General features: G+C 38.1%; 1 protein-coding gene across 6 annotated transcripts in view; it reads right to left on the reverse strand.

The window, feature by feature from the left end:
* Positions 1-21272, reverse strand: part of CNTNAP4 (contactin associated protein family member 4) — a 250813-nt gene that overhangs the window by 22801 nt on the left and 206740 nt on the right. For all 6 annotated transcript variants that reach the window (XM_054710986.1, XM_054710988.1, XM_054710989.1 and 3 more), the window contains 2 exons: positions 10654-10824; positions 9749-9967 (listed from right to left, as the gene is read on the reverse strand). In XM_054710986.1, the coding sequence (XP_054566961.1) occupies positions 9749-9967; positions 10654-10824 (390 nt within the window). The remainder of the gene's footprint in view (positions 1-9748; positions 9968-10653; positions 10825-21272) is intronic.

Here is a 21272-nt window from a genome sequence, read left to right on the forward strand (position 1 = left end):
GTCTGGCCTTAATTACTAAAGCCTCCTTATCCTTGGATATTTCAGGTGTTTTTGTATGTAATAAACAAAAGTTGGCCAGAAGGACCCTACATAAATATTTGACACCATCTACCAGGCTTTATATTTTACCAATTTATGCCGGGTATTGTCAGGGTCCCTTCATTAGAGAGCGTATTCAATAAGGGCTGCAGAACAGTGCCCGGACCATAACAGCTGTGCAATAGCCACTGGTAATAACTAGTTCATTAGCAATTGACATTAATAATGACTACTAATTAATACTCAATTTATTATTACTAATTAATTAATACAGTTTTAAATTAAACCAGATTATACCTCAGGACTGGGACACGAGGGCCTATTGCTTCAAAGTTTGAAGAGAGGAACCCTTCTGTTGCACAGGGATGTTTGGGTCCCAGAGACTGAGGCTAAGGGTAAAACTCAATGACTAGAGAATAAATTAATTCTTTATTTTTGGATAATGAAATACCATGAAGAGGAAACCAAAAGATTCTGGACTCATGCACTAATGCTCTTTATAATTCAGATTCATAGACATAATGGTCTCTATTCAAACTACTGTATTTAAATTTCTGTATTCAAATGGCTTCAATTGACATAATCTGTGCTTCTTCAATGAGAATATAGACGTCTTCAGGGTATGGGTCAGGTTTTCTATTTCTAAATCCAGATGCAGTGTGGTGCGCATCCCGGATGTACCCCAATTCCAGTTTATGTGGGTGTGGCAGGAAGGAAAGGACTGACTTCCTCCCAGTTTCAGAACAGCTGACAGTCTTCTTGTTTCATTTGGCCTACATTTACTCAATCTCCTGTCATTCTGGGAGTCTCTCTTCTGCCGTATTCTCAGGACTCTTTCCCTTCCACACGAAAGCTGTTCCTCACCTTGGCTTCAGACTTCCCTCTTCTCCCATCTGCTGACAACTCAGTAAGAATGTCTAGGGCTCAGAGTTAAGTCTCTGACACAGGTTTTCGGCATCCTTGCTCGAGTTTTCTTTCCTGGGTAAGGTAGCCCGCGGCCTTGGTTTTACCTTTAGCCCCGGGTTCTTTGGAGGAGGGCGGCTCCTGTGAAGTCTGCAGTAGAGGCACGCTCCTGGTAGATTCACTCACTTCATGGTATAGCGTGGTGGATGATGGTATACAGTTTACAGTATGTAGTAGTGTTAAATCCTGGTCTGTTAGGCACCTGTCACTCTAACCATCCCGGCTCTCTGTCTTAGGCGTTTATCTCATTCTGCCAGGGATGTAATGATAAGGAAATAACGTGGAGTCCAACAACTGAACACAATCCATTTTCAACTGTTCCCACTGGTTTATTCTTTTTTATTTTCTTTTGTTTTGGTTCCGATGATGAGACTCTAAAGGCATAGAGGAGACCAGGGCCAACCCCATGGGCATAGCTGAGTGATTTTAAAATAAACACATTTAGTCGGAGGCAGAAATGGGACCAGAAGCTACAGGTGGTCTTTTGTTACAAGAAAGCCTCTTTCTTCTCCACAAAAAGAAAATATGATCAAACAAGAGAAGTTCCATTCTCTTCTATTCCGCAGATCCCTTTCGGTTGGAATGGCATTTCAAAAATGCAAGTTTTATTTCGCAGCTCTTTGCTGGGCACTGTGTCGGGCACGGGAGGCTCAGAGTTGAATGCAAATGATTTTGCCCTCAAAGAGCTCACAGTCTAGTCTAGATTTAGGCAGGTAAACACACAATTACCCCACGGTGTTATGGGTATAAATAAATACCAGGTGGAGAAGAAGGTCAGGAAAAAAATGCTTAAATAGTATTTGTAACCTTGAGAAAAAAAATCAATACTCAGCTTAGTAAACAGGACCTCTTAAAGAGTACTTTTAAAGAGTTCATGTTTACCCAGTCAAATAGTTTTAAACTACCTTTTGAAATCACCACAACAGTAATGTCTAATTAAATATAAACCTATGTGTCATATATGTATTGAAGAGTTTTACCTTACCATTAGGTATCAAGTTAATATCATCTTATTTTAAGATGTAACTATTCTGGAAAACATGGGTATTGTAAATAGGATTAGGTTTAAAAGCTTAATTCAAGATTCCAATGGATGGCCAATGAAAATGAGTTGCAGTTTGATTAATTGATTCTGGATGTTTCTGCTGAGCTATTATGTTTGGAACTGTCTTCCAATTAATTTTCTATCAATTTACCTGCCATACTACATCAGATATAATGAATCCCGGAACGTCCCAAACACTGAGTATCCTGTGAGACAAACGCCTTCCCTTTCCCTGTGAACGAATGCAACTGCGTTTGTTCACTTACGTAACAGTATTGGGGCCCGGCACCCAAATAAGTGTGCTAGGTGCTGAGCAGAGACTGAGCCCAATCCCTTCATCACGTTCATTATTCGCAGGAAGTTAGTCCAAGTGACAGATGCTATTGTCACAGAGAACAAGCTGACTCTTTCCTATGCCAATTTTCCACTACTTTTTGTGGCAGCAAGACCTTTAATTTTTAATGGAAAATTATTTATGTGCTGTGCTTGGATGTAATGAGGATTAATTGGGAACCGCTGCATAATTCGCCCAGGGGCCTTAGAGGCAGAAAGAAATCAAGATTCCCACACTTCTCTTTAAAATCCAAAGTCATGAAAGCTTGTCTGGCAGAGACCAGGAGCTCTCCCTGACCTCGGGACTGTGGCAGAAAAAGCAGCAGAGACCTGACCACAGGTCAGTGTGGGGCAGGGAAGTGACAGGCTATGTGGGCTGGGCGTTGAGTCAGGGATTAAAGGAAATAATGGTATATCACGCATTGGATCGCCAGTCCGGTCCTGCCCAGCCATCCGGAGGAAGGCAGCCTTGCAGACAGGATGGTACCAGTTAACCCAGAGGTAGGAGATTGGAAGCCCAGCTATGATTCTGCTATGTAGTGTTCCTCACTGAGCAAATGAGGGAGGACTGGGAAGAAGAAGACTCTTCTCATGTTCAAGGAACCATCGTGGTTGAAAGAAGCAGCTGGTATAAGCAACCCAGTAATTCCACTCGTGAAGGTTGTAGGAGACCTCCAGTCACTTTTCCCTGAACCAAAGTCAGTGGTAAGAACATGTCCTCAGAGGAGCAGCAGTGGGGAAAAGTGGGTCTATTTAGACTTCTCACATGACAGAGCCACAGCAGCTCTCTCTGACCATAAGTAAGGCCTGTTTTAAAGATATGAACTATTGGTGGTATCAGCCGTATTCTCTGATATCAAGAGAGTCCATTTCAATTCTGGTTTTAGTCAATAATCACTCAGATTTGTTCACTGGGCATGGGAAAGTACACTGGGAGCATTTGCGGCTAAATATGAAAAAGACATCTGAAGGAAGGGAATGATAATTGAACTAAGTGATATGATTACAGTAAAGAGAAAGGTGACTTCTATGCACTGCACTTTGGTGCTGAGGCAACATATTTACTACAAAAGAAAGTTAGTCTGAAATATAAATCATTCAAAGTTATCTGGCATTCTCTTCCGCCAAGTGTACTTTAGCCTACCAGAACCAAACTGAACATTAAAAAGAGAAACACTAGAATATATTATAATTAAGAAGGTGGAGGAGGGTAGGTAGGTTGGACATGTTCAACCAAAGAACTTGTATGCATACATGCATAACCCATGGACACAGACTATAGGATGGTGAAGGCCTGAGGCTGGGGGGCGGGGGCAGGCTGGAAGGGGTCAATGGGGGAGGAAAGGGGACATATGTAATACTTTCAACAATAAAGATTTAAAAGACTTTCTGTTCACCAAAAGACACCATTAACAATATGAAAACACAATCCATAGAGATAAAGAAAAGATGTTTGTAATACATTTATCAGAATGGAAATCATCTAAAACATATGGAGAATATTTTAAAGACAACCCTGTAGAAAATGGGCAACAGATCTGAACAGCCACTTCACGGAGGAGGCTACCCAAGTAGAGATTTATCAGTGTCTCCTAATTCTTAACATAGGCAGATCCTACAACCCAGTATTTCCACTCTTAGGTACACAGCCAATAGAAATACAAGTATATGTTCACTGAAAGACCAGTATAAGACATATTGTAATATTCAACTTTGAAAGTGCACAGATGCCCATCATAGTAAATGAGTATTTCTTTGTGCCCATACTGCCAGTGTCCCAGAAGATCCCCAGGTGATACCACTGTGCACTTAAGATTGAGAACCATCCTTGGAAGACTTCAACGTTAACTCTTCTGAATGGCATTTAGAAACTGATCAGGGGTAGGGAAACTTTTTTCTGCCTGGGGCCATTTGGATATTTATAACATCACTCACAGGCCATACAAAATTATCAAGTTAAAAATTATCCTGCTAATATTTGGTCAAACACTTAATTAATTCACCTCTAATGCCTTGGCAGGGCCAGACCAAATGATTACGTGGGCCTACTAAGGCCCGTGGGCCAGGCATTCCCCACCCCTGCTCTAGATACTCAATAAACGTTTGTAGATTTGATGCAATTCCAATGCAGTACAAATGACTTCTGAGTCTATTTCCGGAGTCCTTACTTCTCCTCCAGGGCCTGGTCACAAAGTACTGAAGTGGAGCTTGTCCCACTTAAAAACCTGTCAGGAAAAGCATTTAGATGGCAAACAAAAATTGCAGAGCTGGTTGAATGAAAATCAATTCAAGGCTAATTTAAGAAGCTTCTAAGAAAAATGCTGAGTTTACAAACCAAAATAGAAAATGACCACTGTCACATTTCAGCTTTAAAAATGATTGATTCTTTTCCCTCCATCACTTCTGTGGCTGGAGAATGTTTGTGAGCATAAGGGAACTTAAGCAGTGACTCTGGACATTGAGTCCTCAGAGTTAACAAGTTCAAGGGCATACGTTTTACACACCGATTAGCTTCATGTTGCTGAACTTAGTTTTTAAGGTAAGGAATAAGCACCTCTGAATAGAACTATTTAAGATATGTCATAAATCACACACATACAAAACAGGACAAAGTGAAAGAATGTGAAGGGTGGGTATAGACCCAATGCCATAATTAAGAGCAAGGATGGAGAAAGATGGCCTACAAATAAAGGGTGATTATCATTTTTATTACAAAAATAACATGATTGTCATGATGAAAAGTAACATGATGATTGAGGTTATTTGGGGAAGAGGAGATGTTCATTTCATTGGTGCTCTTTGTTTCTAATCTATCACATTACATTAATGTTAACTTTTCTCACTTTTTATGCAAGAATTTTTGTTCATTATTTTATTACTCCACTTTGCATAACTTACTACAGTGGAGATTAGTTGAAGCTATTTGCTCTAATATTTGGAAATACAGGGGTTGTTAACATCCTTCTGTTTTATAATTCCTTGGTATAGGCTAATACGAGTTGAGTCTCTGAAACTATTTATAATTTACTTACTCTTATTTCTATCGCCATATATAATCGTTGCCCAGCTGAATTACGTTTTAAATCATGCTTTCTATTTATTCTTAGTGATGTTACTCAGAAGTTAAAGCATTAGCCTTGCCTCAGAGTTTCACTCTGAGATGTGACTACACTTTATGACTGGTCTTTAGGAGAGAGAGTGGAACAAGAAATGGAGAAAATGCCCTCAGTTCTCACATGTTGCCCCATTGCAGGAATCACTTCTGAGAGACTGTGGGAATTTTAAGCTAAAAAATGTAATGCCAATAAATATTATCAACACAGGCCTGGCTATAATAGCACAATGAGATGGAGAATATAATTTAAATCAAAATTAACATATATTCAAATATCCACAGTGTTTTATATGTACATAAAAATTTTAACCATAGTATCTAAAACAAACATTTCTACATTATCAAAAGTTCTACTATTTCCTATTTTTACTTGATATTTGAAACATTTTACAATCGTTTTTTAGTTTTCTGATAAATTTGTTTACAAACCAGAGGGTGCATTTTTGGTAAAAACTACTAAATGTGATGATGATAAAAAATGTATTTCAGACTGACTAACGCTAACCAAGTCTTTCAATTTTGTCCTCCATGTATAAAGATTGTGTTTCCGTGTAATTTAAAAGATTATTACTATCATTATTTATTATTATTATTATTATTATTATCATCATCATCATCCTCATCATTGGTGTCTTGGATTTAAAATCACTTTTTAGGAGAAAAAAGTTATGCTGAAAACTACAGACTTACTCTTTGCAATTACATGTACTCATTTATCCCAGGACCCAAATACAAATGATAGTTGTTATCCACACTTGAAAATACTGATGAGCTGTAATTATTTTTAAGATGGACAGGGTGTACTACAAATTAAACTTTTGAACTTGTAAGTAAGGGAAATGAAATTACCCTTTAAAATTATAACCAGAAAACTAATTATATTGGAATAAAGCAGACTCCCAGTCATACAATGAGTCATTGGGTTTGAGAGCATACTTAAGGCTCATCTATTTGAAGGTATTAGTATGTGGGGAAACAGTTTCCGTGATAAGTCCCTTCTATTTCCGAAATGTATTGGCACAGAACATATGAACAAAGATGCCCTTATTTCCTGGTGAGAGTGTGATTATGGGATGGGTGGGATCTCACTGAAGGAGAGAAAGGAGGTGAAGGCCAGATACATTTGCTGGGCTGTGAAGCAGGTTTTTGCAGCCTGACCACAGTGTGGTTTGTAGTATATAATCTAGAGTATGGAGCCAGGGACAGTTTTAGTCATGCTACAAAATAAGATAAAGGAAGAAACAAAGAAAAGCTAACTTTAGGTGAAATGAAAAACTGAGAAATGATGGAAGGAACCCAGAGCCCTACCAAGCAGGGTCTTGTCCCCAAGGACATGAGCTGGGTACCTTGTGAACAATAACAGCAATAGCCATGTCATCAGCAAGTTGTGTGCACTGACCTTTAAAACGTCCTGCGTTTATCTGTCCATCTCCACTTTGGCCTATGCACCATTATCCCTCACAAGGACTACTTCCATAGTCTGCTCCTAACCTCCTCCCTCCATCCATACTCCTCACATGAGCAAGAGAGAACGTGGAAAATGTAAATCAGATCATGCCACGCCTCTGACCCCTCAAAATAAAATCCAAATTTCTCAACAATGCCCTACAGCTCAACATTACCTCTACCTCATCCGGGACCACTCTTTTCCTCCTGCTGTTTCTCTCCTTGCTACTCTACTACCTAAAGTTCACTGCCATCACGGTGAGCATATTCCCTTCCTGGAATTCTCTTCCGTTAGATACCCACAGGGCTCCTTTTTCTGCTTCCCTTCAAACGTAAGGTCCTCAGAGAGAATTCCCCTGACCACTTGAAATAGAACTGCCAACCCAAATCATTGCCTGACTCCTTATTCTGCTTTTTATTGTATTTGTCATTATATGTAATTACATATATGTATATATATTCACACATATGTATATATTGTTTTATTTTGTCTTATATATTACTCTTTCATTGGCTGTCTCTTGTCTCCTGCACTGAAATACACACTCAGGAGGCAGGGAACTACTTTTTGGTCTTAGTAAGTGTGTCATTAAATTAGCTATAATTATTAATGATTTTTTACTAGTTTTTCACTCACTTTGCACTAATTTGGTATAAACTTTTAAAGTATAATTTAACTTTCACTGATTCTTCCTGCAGAGAAAAAGAATTTTCATCTAGAAAATACTTTAAAATTCTGATTTGATGAATAATAATTTTATAAATTAATATTTTGCCTTTTAAGTATTGCTTTATTTACTTGGTTGGGACCCTTTCTTAAGAAAGTGGTCCACTCCTATGGTAGAGGAAGATGTAAACAAGACCCACATGTGGCCTCTAGACCAGGGGTTGCCAACTGGTGGTCTGTAAACCACTGGTGTTCTGTGAGGTCCGAAAGGCTGGCAACTGCTACTCTAGACAGCCAATGATCTTGTATCTGCCTGTGGTTGCAAGTCTTTTTCAAAAAAATAACCCTTCTTAAAATAACATCACATTAACCATTTCAGTTTACTCAATTACTTGTGATTAGGGAGAAGGGAATTCTATAAAGAGATTTTTATTAATAGATGTAACATTTTTTTCTGAGATTCTCTTTCTGCCTTTTCTTTTTAATTTTCAATGACTTTGACCTAAACATAACAAAGATGTCAGTTTTTAAAACTTTCAAGTAACACAGTCATCCTGGGGTTTAACATATATGGGAATTCAAAAGCCTACCGATTGCTTTCCATAAAGATGTAAGCTCTTAGATCCTTATTAAAATTATAACACATGATTGATGGTAAAAGACTCAAGTCTACTCTAATCCAGTTTTCTGATACCACAATAGTACTTCTATCCATTACACCTACCTGAAATCAGGCTAAGGCCAGGATTCCTATCAGACACAATATATAGTGATTCCATTTCTCTGAAGTTAAAATTCATACCAAGGATAAAAGTTCATGCACTGGCAAACTGCCGCAGATTTCTCTGAAAGATCTGAGGACTGTTTTAGCCTTTTCAATTTTCAAGAATAGGAAGGCTATTTCCTAGATCCTGACAGATTTTAAATTGCCATACTTTTACTTGTGGCCATCTCTCATTTTTTGTAATTCAAGAAATATCTATGTCAACTTCCTGACTGGGCTTCTAGCATGTTATTAAAAGAAAACATATGTACTTCTTCTCATGTATTCTTTATTATTTCCATACTCTTAAATAAATCAATCAAGTGGCCACAAGATCATGATTAGATTGTCCATTACAGTGTCTTACTCATTAAATATTTATTGAAAGAAAGAATGATAAAAACAATGAGTACATAAATGTACTTGAAATCTCAAATATTTCTTACTCAAAAATAAAAGAAATAAACTTCACCCTCCTCAGTGGAAGGGAATTAATAAAACAAGATTGTTAAGCAATAGATGATGTCATGGAAATCTCATGAATTATGTTCTAAAACAAAACTCTTAAAAATGCTTGAAATATAATTTCTGATCCTTTATAACTTATCCTGATTTACAGTATTATTGTGTCCTCACATATATTAAAATATAGAAAAAGTGTTCAAATAAGAAAGAATTCCTTAAACTTTATGGTAAGTCCTATAAAGTAATTGGCAAAGATACAAAATAAAACCAATACAATCAGAAGGATTCCAGTAGCAGGTCTATAAGCACCCAGCAAATGCATTTAGGAAATAAAAAAACAATTGAATATAAATATGAAGTAAGTAATAAAATATCCAAAATATGGACAAAATGAGAGATACCAGCAGACTAAGTGGGGAAACTGGTCAAGCATAGATTTTATATGTTTCTTCTCTGCTTTTCTTTTTTTTTCTGCTACTGGCCTATTTTTGATGAAAAGTCACTGGTTGGCATTGCTTGGAATTACAAGGAGGGTTCCTGGACTCTCCTAGGAACAGAGAGAACCATCACCAATATCATACTAACTGCACTAATGTTAAAACAAGTCCTGGGACAAAGCACAAAACCTATAACATTAAGAATGCAGGTTCAGCAATTAGTCGAAGGCAAATTTGAATATCATTTATTGGGTGGATTTCTGAAGGCAAGTCACTTCAACCCCCCCTTCCTCTCAGTGATCTCATTTATAAAATAGGGATAACACCCATTTCACAGGTTGGATATAAGGAAGAGATGAAACACTTGGCACAGTTTGGAACACAGGTTCTCAATCTTTATTTTTATAGTTGGTACTATTTTATGTTGGCTCATCCCTCACAGTTAAATGACAAACTGCCTAGAAGCAGAACTTACCCACAAAGAGCTGACTGTTGAGCTGCAAAAGGACATGGCCATCCGCGGGAGCGGGTTGGGTCTCTGGTGGGAGCTGATCCACTTGAATGGATGCCTCTTTCATGTTCCTTTCAACCCTAACGTGGTGCCACTGGTTGTCGTTGAAGTGAGTGGGGGACTGCACCGAGACTTCAGAGGGCCCGTTCCCCACATCAAATGAAAAAGCCACTACCGCCGGAGCTGGGAATGTCAGACACGAAAACTGGCCAAGTCAGAGAGCCCAGTCGTCAACATACTTAGAAATAGCACATAGCACAGTATACAACTGATAATTTGAATTTTATGGGAGAACCCAAGGACAGCAGTAAAGAATAGATGTGGAATGGGGCAGTAAAATACATTTGTAATTTGGAGAAGAAAAAGCAAATTTTAAGAAATTCATCCTCAAAGTGAATTTTTTAGATTGATAAAAATAAGTTATTTATCCAGGGCAAGAAAACTAAATAGCATTTTATAAAAAAAATAATTTTACAGTGATTCAAAGTTTGTATAAATTTTAAAGCATGCAATATACATTTGATATCAAGATACTAATAACAGTCTAAGAGGAGAGCAAAATAATATGGCTGGGCAATTTAATTAAATGATTTTTTATTTACTAAAAATTTAGTTATTTTTTTTTTATTATTTGAATTTAAAATGTGCCTTAAATGGTTCTAGAGAATACAATGATTTCCCCAAACTATCACAAGTTAAATACTAAATTATTTTCTTACAGAAATACTAACTTAATTTCATAGAATTTTTTCAAAGGGACACAAGGAAGAGATTCAGTGGATAAAGTAGAAACATGATTCTTTAAACATTAGTTGAAGGATTTGCTACTAAACAGAATCCCATAGACTTCTCTGGAAAAGGAGACTTACAGCGTAGCTCTATCCGTATGAAGTCGGTAATCCCCAGGTTCTCTAAAAACACCCCGGAGGAAGCTGTGGTCTTAAAAAAGAAAGACACGTCTGCACTGAGTTCTCCGTGGAAAGTGGGGAAATGAAGGTATGAAGCCTCGGTATTGAAGGAAGCTGAATTCCAAAATGACCCTGGTTTAAAAAAAACAGGGAAAATATAAAAAAGTAAGAAAACAAATTCAGGACATAAAATGAATGACATAATAATAATTTTAGCATTTTTGCTATTAAAAAATACAGTGTGGTGAAGGCCTAGGGGGGGATCAATGGAGGGAAATGGGACATCTGTAATACTTTAACAATAAAGGTAAATTTTAAAAAAATATTTTTAATTCATACAAACCAGCTTTTCTTTTTCTTTTTCTATTAACTATATAGTAGTATACAAGTCGTGAGCATGATTAGAGATTTTATAAGGGTTGAAATTCTGACTCCTTCCAACACAGGAGAAAAATGACCACTGCAGAAATGGTCTGCATGTTACATTTGATATAAGAGACACATCCTCAGCCTAATTACCATCCTCTCCCAAAGTGATATAAGGACCTGCCAAACATTAATTAATAGACTTAATTTTTTTGCAACTTGAAACTTTAAACACCTCCATTACTCTGGGTAACAGAAGCCGTGAAGAAGCTCAAAGTGTTTTTGTGCTAACACTTCTAACACAAACACTTCACAGAGCCACACTTGCAGCTAGCTGCTTTCACTAATGGGCCCTGTGATTCTCTCAGCTGCGACTGGCATTCAAAATATCCTCGTTTAATTAAAGATCAAGACTCTGTTCCCTCTGTGCTGCACTGATATTCTCATGAAAATGCTCTTTTACTTCAAAATTGTCTTTGACTTGGCTTCTCATAGTGAATTATATGAATAGTACAAAAGGGGTTCTCAGAAAGTTTTAAAAGGTTCAAGATAAGAAGAAAATGTGTAAAAGGTTGGGGTATAAATGAAGAGATGTGAAAAAATTATCTGGACGATGGATGTCATCTTCTCTTTCCCATTCTTTGTGTTGTTGCTGTTATATCTACAGCGTTCTTTCCTTTTGAACAAATATTCTGGGTCTGCCTGGAAAGTGCGGAAAAAAATATATCAATGCAGTGGCATGAAGGGACAGGAGTGACATCCAGCTGGATGCGTGTGGTGGATGAGACTCATTATCGAAGAAATGAACTATGCACTGCTGCCTTCACCAGCGAATTCTCAACACACCAAGTAGAAATGTACATCTTGAGTTTAAGCAACTGCCTCCCATATGTGCCCACAAACAACTGGATAAATTTCTATCTCATCAGCCTCCTGGAAGAAAGACTACAACAGTCCCCACTTCTCTGCAGTACAGTTACCTATGGTCAATCAGGGACTGAAAATACTATGCGGGAAATTCCATAAACAAACAATTCATAAGTTTTAAACTGGGTGCCATTCTGAGTATTGTGGTAAAATCTTGCACCATCCCTCCTGTCCCACCTAAGACATGAACCATTCCTTTGTCCAGCTCTCCTCTCTGTTTATGCTGCTCATCCCTAGTCACTTAGCTGTCACAGTTATCAGATTGGTTATGGGGGGGGGGAGGGGGAGAGAGAGAGAGAGAGAGAGAGAGAGAGAGACTACATTCCAATAATTTTTATTACAGTGTATTAATTATCCATTATTAGTTGTTGTTGTTAATCTCTTACTATGCCTACTTTATAAGTTAAACTTTATCATAGGTATCCTATCTAATAAAAGGGTAATATGCAAATTAACCATCACTCCATCACAAAGATGGTGGTGCCCATAGCCACAAGATGGCAGCGCCCAGTCCTCTCAGCACAGCTGGAGTCCCTCAGTCCCGGGGGGGTGGCTGCTGAGAGCGGGCAGCGTGAGTGGCCTGGCAGAATGCTTGCTTCGTTGCCACAGTGACGAGGCAAGTGTTCTGCGCCCAGCCACGGATGGGCCTCTGGGCCACAGAGAGCCTCTGGGCAGTGGGTGCGTAGTGGCCAGGTCCCACAGAGAGCTACTGGCGCACGGATTCGTGTGCAGGGCTACTAGTGTATATATAGGAAAAGACGTAGTGTATATATAGGGTTTGGTACTAACTGTGGTTTCCGGCAACTACTGGGGGGTCTTTGAACATATCCCCTGAAGATAAGGGGGGACTACTGTATTGATCCTCTGATGTTAGAAAACAGTAATTGCAGGGAGGGGGGAAATGGTTCATTATGTTTGCAAAGAACAGATACCTAACAAGTTAAAAATTACAAACTTGACTCAGCTTCTATTTGTTCATTAGATTTTAACTTATTTTCTATAAATTCTGGGCTAAACAGCAGTGCTTATACCTAGCGTGCATTCTTAACGAGAGGGATACATTCTGAGCAATGTATTGTTAGGTGGATTTGTCCTTGTGTGAATATCACATACAAATCTGGATGGTGTGGCCTACTACACGCGTAGGCTATGTGGTATAACCTTTCGCTCTTAAGCTACAAACCTGCATAGCATATTATTGTACTGAGTACTGTTGGCAATTGTAACACAATGGTAAGCACTTGTGTATCTAAATATATCTAAATATAGAAAAACAGTAAAAATCGGCATAAAATATAATTTTAAAGGCACACCTGCATAGGGATCTACTGTAAGTGGAACTTTCAGGACTGGAAGCTGCTCTGGGTGAGGCAGCGAGTGAGTGGTGAGTGAGTGTGAAGGCCTGGGACATTTCTGTGCACGGCTGTAGACTTTATAAGCATGTCACATAGCCCTCTCCCTGCTTCCACCGGACAGAGTCAGAGCACCGAAGCTTCCAGTGCTGCTCCATGGAGAAGGACTTGGGCTGGGCTGATTGGAAATGTCAAGGAGGAGGAACGGGCTGGGTGAGGCGCAGATCACCAGGACAGTGACCAAGAGGAGGGACTGACAGGTGGCCTGAGGATCAGTAGGAATGAGGAATCAAGATGGAGAGACAAAGAACACAGGGGACTGTCATAGCAATGTGATTCTGGCCATTGCATGTTGGAGCGGTGGTCAGATTAAAGAACTCTGTGGTACCAGAGGTGGGGGGGATGAGGGTAGTAAAGGGCAAAGGGGGTCAAATATATGGTGATGGAAGAAGATCTGACTTTGGGTGGTGGGCACACAAGGAAATATACAAATGGTGTGTCATAGAATTGTACACTTGAAACGTACATAATTTTATTAAGCAATGTTACCCCAATAAATTTACTTTAAAAAAAGAGTGTCACTTAACATGGAGAGAGTGTAAAACTGAGGACTTAGTATTTTGACGGAAATTTGTTTTGGATTCCATTGACTCTATCTGGCATGAAGGGCACTCTTTGGCAGTGAAATGATGGAACAAATAAAACTTACCTATGCTTTGAACCTTACAACCTGGAAACATTTCCAAAGTACAGGGAGAGGCTGGCTCCACACTACCAACGTAAGCTTTCATTCAAGTGGCACCTAACACCTGTTAAGGCAGCTCCTGTGGGCCTGTGTCCCTGTGCAGGGTCTTGGGTCCAGCCATGCACTCTGAAGGCGGTCACACTAGGCCTGGGGGCTGCCGTGTGTTCTGAATAGGGAGCGCTGGGCACTGGCTCCTCTGTGCTGAACCGGGTCAGTGGCTGAGTGATTGGGATGCAATTTGTGCACTCAAAATTGAGGTGCAGTGAGTGAGAGGGAATCTATTGTCAAGCCCTACAGATATTGCTCCGATCTCAGGAAAAAAAATTCCTCCTGAACCACACATTTCCTCCCATTTCTAACAAGAAATTCAGCTCCATTATAATCTTTTGGGACCACTACCTATAGATGTGATCCATCGTTGACTGAACTGTTGTTATGAGGTGCATGACTATATCTTATTTTTCTTATGAACTTGATTCAAAAACAATTCTCAGATCATATGTAGACAATTTCAGAGCTGTATTTATTCAGCTGAGAATATACTTTGAGTGTTTTTCCCCCCTATAGACAAATGAAACCGTACATTCCTTATTTTCATTTTACAGATAAGTATTTCCAATCCTAGATATTTTGATCTCTAGGAAAGAATGCAAGAAAATGCAAAATATCACGTTAAGGTTAACAACACATTTGTGTTCTTAAAAGTTCCTACAGTGACCCATTATTAGAAATTAAATGTCTTTCTGTTGAAAGGTTATATCATGAAAACTAACATAAAGCTATAACTTGAAATAATGGAATATTTTAAAATCTTACTTTTGGTCTGATTAGAAAGAAAAACACGCAAAATTACTTAAAGGACTAAATTAGATAATACTGTCATAAGACAAAATATCGCATCTGTTTCATTTTTATGACACAGCTAACCCAGTAAAGCATCCTATAGGGAGCTTCGGGGAACTGGTAGAAACAGAAGAACAATTCTTTGAATTGCTACTATCTTTATAATGAACACTTTTATGGTAATGAAAACAATTTATTACCTTTGGTAGCTTAAACACTCACACACATAATAGCACCTATTTTATCTAGTTAGCAAACCTTATTTTACAGATTCATCATAGGTAAAAAAAAAAATGAAGAATATTTTACTGGAAGAAAAAACTGCTGCTAATTTACAATAATTATAAAGAAAGCAAAGGCCAATATTCCTATGATCAAATAATGTTCTGACGTCTCAGCTCTTTACTGATGGCTGAGAAGCGCCCAGGAGGAAGGGGGCTACCTCTGGGAAAGGAGGGGCAAGGAAGAACCAGAGTGCGCCCAGCGGGCAGGCCCAGCAGGAAGCTGCAGGTTTTTGAAGAGAGGATTCCTCAGCTAAGGTCGGTTTTTAGAAAATCCCTAAGCTGCACCAGTAGCAGATCTGAAAGCAATCCTTGCCTCTGTGAAAGCTAGTCAGGAGAGTGAGATGCCCTTGTACCATCCCAACAAACACAGATCAAGATGTATTGTTCTAAGAAATGTATAATGACTTAATTACTTAAAGTAATTAATACTGAGTATGTTTTAAACTGAATTCAATATAGGGTACTAGAGATTTGGAAAGATTCCTTCACGTATGCCACCTTTTATCGTTCCAGAATTAAAAAAAAAAAATTGTAATGGGTAACAGGATCTATATAATTACTTACTTAGAAGAGGAAATGTACATAAAGTAAAAAGAGGTCATTAGGAAAATTAGCATAGTAGAATTAAAATTACAAGTAATATCTAAAATATTTGTTTTGCTAAAATTTTATTCACAGTATCAATAATTATCCTTAAAAAAAAAAAAAAACTTAAAGAGACAGACAGTAGATTAGTGGTTTCCTAGCTGGGGATGGAGCTCCTGATAACAGGGGCTGAGGAGTGCGGACTTTTGGGGTTGATGTTCCAAAGTTGTTTCTAACAGTTATAGTGCTGTGACCACCAGAAGCCCCTGAATAGTTCACTTCACATGGTTGAATTGTATGGTATGTGAATTATATTGTTTGAAACAGTAACACAAAATAACTCCACAGTATTTGAAAAATATATTGTTTCTTAAGAAAATGTTTTACTTTTAAGATAAAAATAAAAACAATGATGTGTTCACCATACTTTTCTTTTTTTTTCCAAGCACCTTATCGACTGCCATTTAAAAATCTGTAAATATTTAATGTACACAACTCAATTAGTTTGGTACCACCACTTTTCTGAAAAGTGAATAAAATAAAATGAAATACAAAAGTGGCAAGGCAGGGATAATTTACTAGTCAGATGGCTCTTCCTGCATGCTGAAGAATCATGTTTAAAAGCTGGAAATATGGATTTCTTTAATAAAAATGTTTATTTTGAGTTAATTGTAGATTTCCATGCAGATATAAGAATCCGCAAAGATTGTGTGTTCCCTTTAGCTAGTTTTCCCCAAAGGTAATATCTTGCAAAACTATAGTACATTATCACAACCAGGATATTCGTATTGATCCCATTAAGATGAAGAAACACATGGCCCAGCCAGCATGGCTCAATGGTTGAGTGTCCACTAATGAACCAGGAAGCCACTGTTCAATTCCTGGTCAGGGCATATGCCCAGTTGGCAGTCTTGATCCCCAGTAGGGGGCATGCAGGAGGCAGCCAATCAATGATTCTCTCTCATCATTGATGTTTCTATCTCTCACTCCCTCTCCCTTCCTCACTGAAATAAATAAAAATATTTTTTAAAAAGAATACTTGTATCACCTCAAGTATTTCCCATGCCTCCCTTTATAGCTGTAACCTTTCCTCCTGCTCTTCCCCCCGCTCTTCAACCACTAATCAGCTCTCCTCATTTAAGAATGTTTTACAAATAAAAGCATACACTATGTAGCCTTTTGAGATTGACTTTTATTTTTCCCACTCAAAATTACTCTCTGAAGATTCGCCCCGGTAGTTCATTCCTTTTTATCGCAGAGTAGTATTCCATGGTGTGGATGTACCACATTTCTCTGCAACTCCTTACCCCAGCAGCAATCTTCTCCATCTCAATTAGTGCCAATTCTATGCCTCTGATAGACTAAACACCTTGGTGTCATTCTTTTTTTTAAAACATATTTTATTGATTTTTTATAGAAAGGAAGGGAGAGGGAGAGAGAGTTAGACACATCGACGAGAGAGAAACATCGATCAGCTGCCTCCTGCACACTCCCTACTGGGGATGTGCCCGCAACCAAGGTACATGCCCTTGACCGGAATCGAACCTGGGACCCTTCAGTCTGCAGGCCCACGCTCTATCCACTGAGCCAAACCGGTTAGGGCTTGGTGTCATTCTTGACTCTTCCTTTGGCAATCCACATCAATCCAGAAGCAAATGTTACTGCTTCCTCTGACCTGGACTCATCCTACAGCTACCATCATTGTGCCCACGGCTAAGCCTCCAGGTCTATCAGCTGGGTTGGTGATATGGTCTTGTAAATGCTCTCCTTGTTCAACCTTACCCTGGTTGATTTCATTAAAGCATAAGTGAAATCACACCACCCTTTTTCTCAAACTCTCTACTGGTTTCCAATGCCATTCAGGTTGAAAAAGAACGAATTTTCAGAACAATCCTCCATGATGGGAGCACCAGTTTCCTCTCTGGCTCCTTCTACCATTCTCTTCTTTGCTCTCTCGACTCCAAACATATTGAACAATTTGCCATTCCTTGAGCACGCCGGTTACAGTCCCACTTCTGAGTAATTATGCTGCTTTTCCCCTGCCCACAGTACTCTTTCACAGGTATACACAGCCTTGCTCCCTGATTTCCTCAGACCTTTATTCCAATGCCACCTTCTTAGTGAGCTCTTAATGACCATCTTATTTCAAATTTCCAATCTAACCCTACTCCTGCCTAAACTAAACTATATTGTATTCACAACACTTACTAGCATCTACCATACAATCTATTTTACTTACTTCTTTGTTGTTTATCACTCCAAGAGAACTCAAGCTCCAAGAATGCAGGTACTTTTGTCTATTTGTTCATCTCTCTCTCTCTCTCTCTCTCTCTCTCTCTCTCTCTCTCTCAGGAAGGCACAGTGCAATGTTACAATGCATGGGCTCAATAAATAATTGTTAAATGAAATGGTAAGATGTCATTTGTCCAAGTAACAATCAGAAAGCTTAGAGTAATTGCTCCCGGTTTGGTTGTATTATATGAATCTCAATAAGTACATTCAAATTTCTTGTTAAATAAGTAGGAAAAAGGGAGAGAGAAAAGAGAGGAAAAGAATATGAGGAGGAGAAAATAAAAAAGTGGATAAACTTTAGGAAAATTAAAGGAAACCCACGGAAAAAAATAAATTATAAAAATGAAAAGACTTTCTTAATGATGGAGGATTATCAGACACAGCAGAGCTTACCAAATTACATTATATGATTATTTGCTAAAATGGAATTGATCTGCACTCTTTTTAATGGTTTTTATGTAGTCTGCCAAATGGAACAGAACTCTGTCAAACGGAAGAGAAATTAAACAAATCACTAGTCAATATCTTTTTCTAGTCTAAGAATATAACTTCTGCAAAGTTATTTATTGCCTACATGCATCTTTGATTATTTAATGCATTCTGGGAGCTGTGATTTCTCAGACAGCTGAACGAGTCAATGCAGATAAAATAAAGAAAGTAATTTCAATGACAAGAATTTCTTAGAACAAAAAACAGGAAAATCTTTTCTAATTATGTAAGTTTTGGGAATGCCTGATTAGACATAAAATTTCAATACAATGAATTAATTGAGAAGAAATACATTTAATAAATTGGTTGAAAAGTTCAAATGCCAAAGAAATAAAAATACAACTTTGTTCTAATTAATGAGCTAAGAGCAGAACTGTAGATCATGCTTGCAACAACATATAAATGTATGTATACATTTTAGCACATCACGTCCAATATAAGAAAAAATTAATACCAATGCCCAACACTGATATGCATCCTTGTTAAGTTACTGGCCTTTAAGGGTAATTATTACTTATTCAGTTAGAAAAAGCAAGTCACCCACAAGGTGGAAAAATCAGTTTGGACCAAAACTTTCCACAGCAACATTCTATACCAGAAGATAAAGACACACAGTCCACAGATCTGAGAGAAAGAAGAGACATCCAGTCTAACATTTTGTTGAGTGTTAAGGCAACAGGCAGACATTCTCAAATTCAGAACTCTGAGAATAAAGCACATACAAGTCCTCTGGGTGAAAAATAAAACCCTACTTCATAATGAAATACAGCAAACAGAAGTTATCTAGAAAAGCTGTGGGAGACAAGACGATCGCATCTCTCAGTGCAGAGATAGTAGGTGCCCACTGGGCAAAGTCACAAAGCACGGTCCAAAACCATTACACCAGGTTCTAAGAAGATTAAATGTCCTGTTACCTCATAATGCAGACATTCCATTCCTAGAGAAGTAAAAACGTATGTTCAGGAAAAGTTTATACATAGATGTTATCAACATTATTCATAATAACCTCAAAGTGGAATAATCCAAATATCTATCAATGGATGAATGGATAAACAAAATGGAATATTATTTGGTCATGAAAAATAATGAAGTATTGATATATGCTACAGCATGGATAAACTTTGGCAATACCATACTAAGTAAATGAAGCCAGTCATGCCCTAACCGGTTTGGCTCAATGGATAGAGCGTCGGCCTGCGGACTGAAGGGTCCCAGGTTCGATTCTGGTCAAGGGCATGTCTTTGGTTGCGGGCACATCCCCAGTTGGGGGTGTGCAGGAGCCAGCTGATCGATGTTTCTCTCTCATCGAAGTTTCTAACTTTCTATCCCTCTCCCTCTCCTTTCCTCTCTCTGTAAAAAAATCAATAAAATATATATTTTTTTAAAAAAGAAGCCAGTCACAAAGATCACATATTCTGTGTTTTCTTCTAAAGGAAATGTCCAGAATAAGCAAATCTGCAGAGATAAAAAATAGATCCATGATTTATTAAGGTTGGGGTGGAGGTAAAAGAGAAAAGGGAATGGGTCCAAGTTTTTTGGGGGACAAATGGGTCCAAGTTTTTTGGGGGACAATTAAAATATTCTAAAATTGATTGTGGTGATGGTTGTACAATGCTATATAATTTGCTAAAATAATTAAATATACTGAAATCTGATTAGATTGTGTACTTTAAACAGGTGAATTGTAGGGCATGTGAATTATATCTCCATGGAGCTGTTGCCAAAATAAATAAATAAATAAACAAAGTTAAACCAGCCAAGTCTGGTTTAGAGTTCTGAGGCAACAACATTCTTAAACATGTACCAGCTCAGCAAATACAACACTCATGAGTCTTTCTGGGGGTAAAAAAACTGAAAATATCAACTACCTGACAATGCAATCCAAGAAGAAATGGATCAAAATAAAAATCAGTCAAAAATAGAGAAGCTCTGATGACAGGACTAGTGGTTAGCACTAAAAAAATAAACAACGATACAAATAATAGCAAAACTAGCAAAAATTAGATGGTTGAGGGAGAAAAGAAAGGATAAGATAAATGAGTGGTAATTTTCCCAGTTTTCAGAATACATTAATATTGTCTAAATTTTAAATATTAGTTTACTATAAAACCTGGTGACTCTATAGCCTTTAAAATTTTTCATATTTTTTATTGTTTAAAGTATTACAAATAGTAGTACATATGTCTCCTTCCCCCCTCCTATTGATCTCCCCCCGCCCGGCCTCCCCTACCACCACCCCCCTACCCGCACATGCCCTCCCTCCCTCCCCCCAGTGTCTTGAAACCATTTGTTATGCTTATATGCATGTATACAAGTCCTTCGGTTGGAGTTGTGAGGGATCATTCAATTTGAATATATATTTATATGTTATATATATACATAACATAAAGCAATAATTTTAGCTTTATTTCAGTTTCTTCTTTCATCCTTGATTTCAATTAGTAAAGTTTTATAAATTTATTTATAATTCTGTTTTTCTATTTTTCTGTCTAGGGCAATGGTTCTCGACCTGGAGCAATTCTGCACCCCAGGAGACATTGGAAAGGTCAGAAGATATATCTAGTTGTCACAACTGGGAGAGCAGTGCTACTGGCAGCTACTGGGAGAGGCCAGGAATACTGCCAAATGCCCTACAGCGCTCAGGACAGCCCCAACCATAACAAGGAATTACCCAGTCCAATGCCAAGGTTGGGGAAT

This window comes from Eptesicus fuscus, chromosome 21 (genome assembly GCF_027574615.1).
Source record: "Eptesicus fuscus isolate TK198812 chromosome 21, DD_ASM_mEF_20220401, whole genome shotgun sequence".
Classification (NCBI taxonomy): Eukaryota; Metazoa; Chordata; class Mammalia; order Chiroptera; family Vespertilionidae; genus Eptesicus; species Eptesicus fuscus.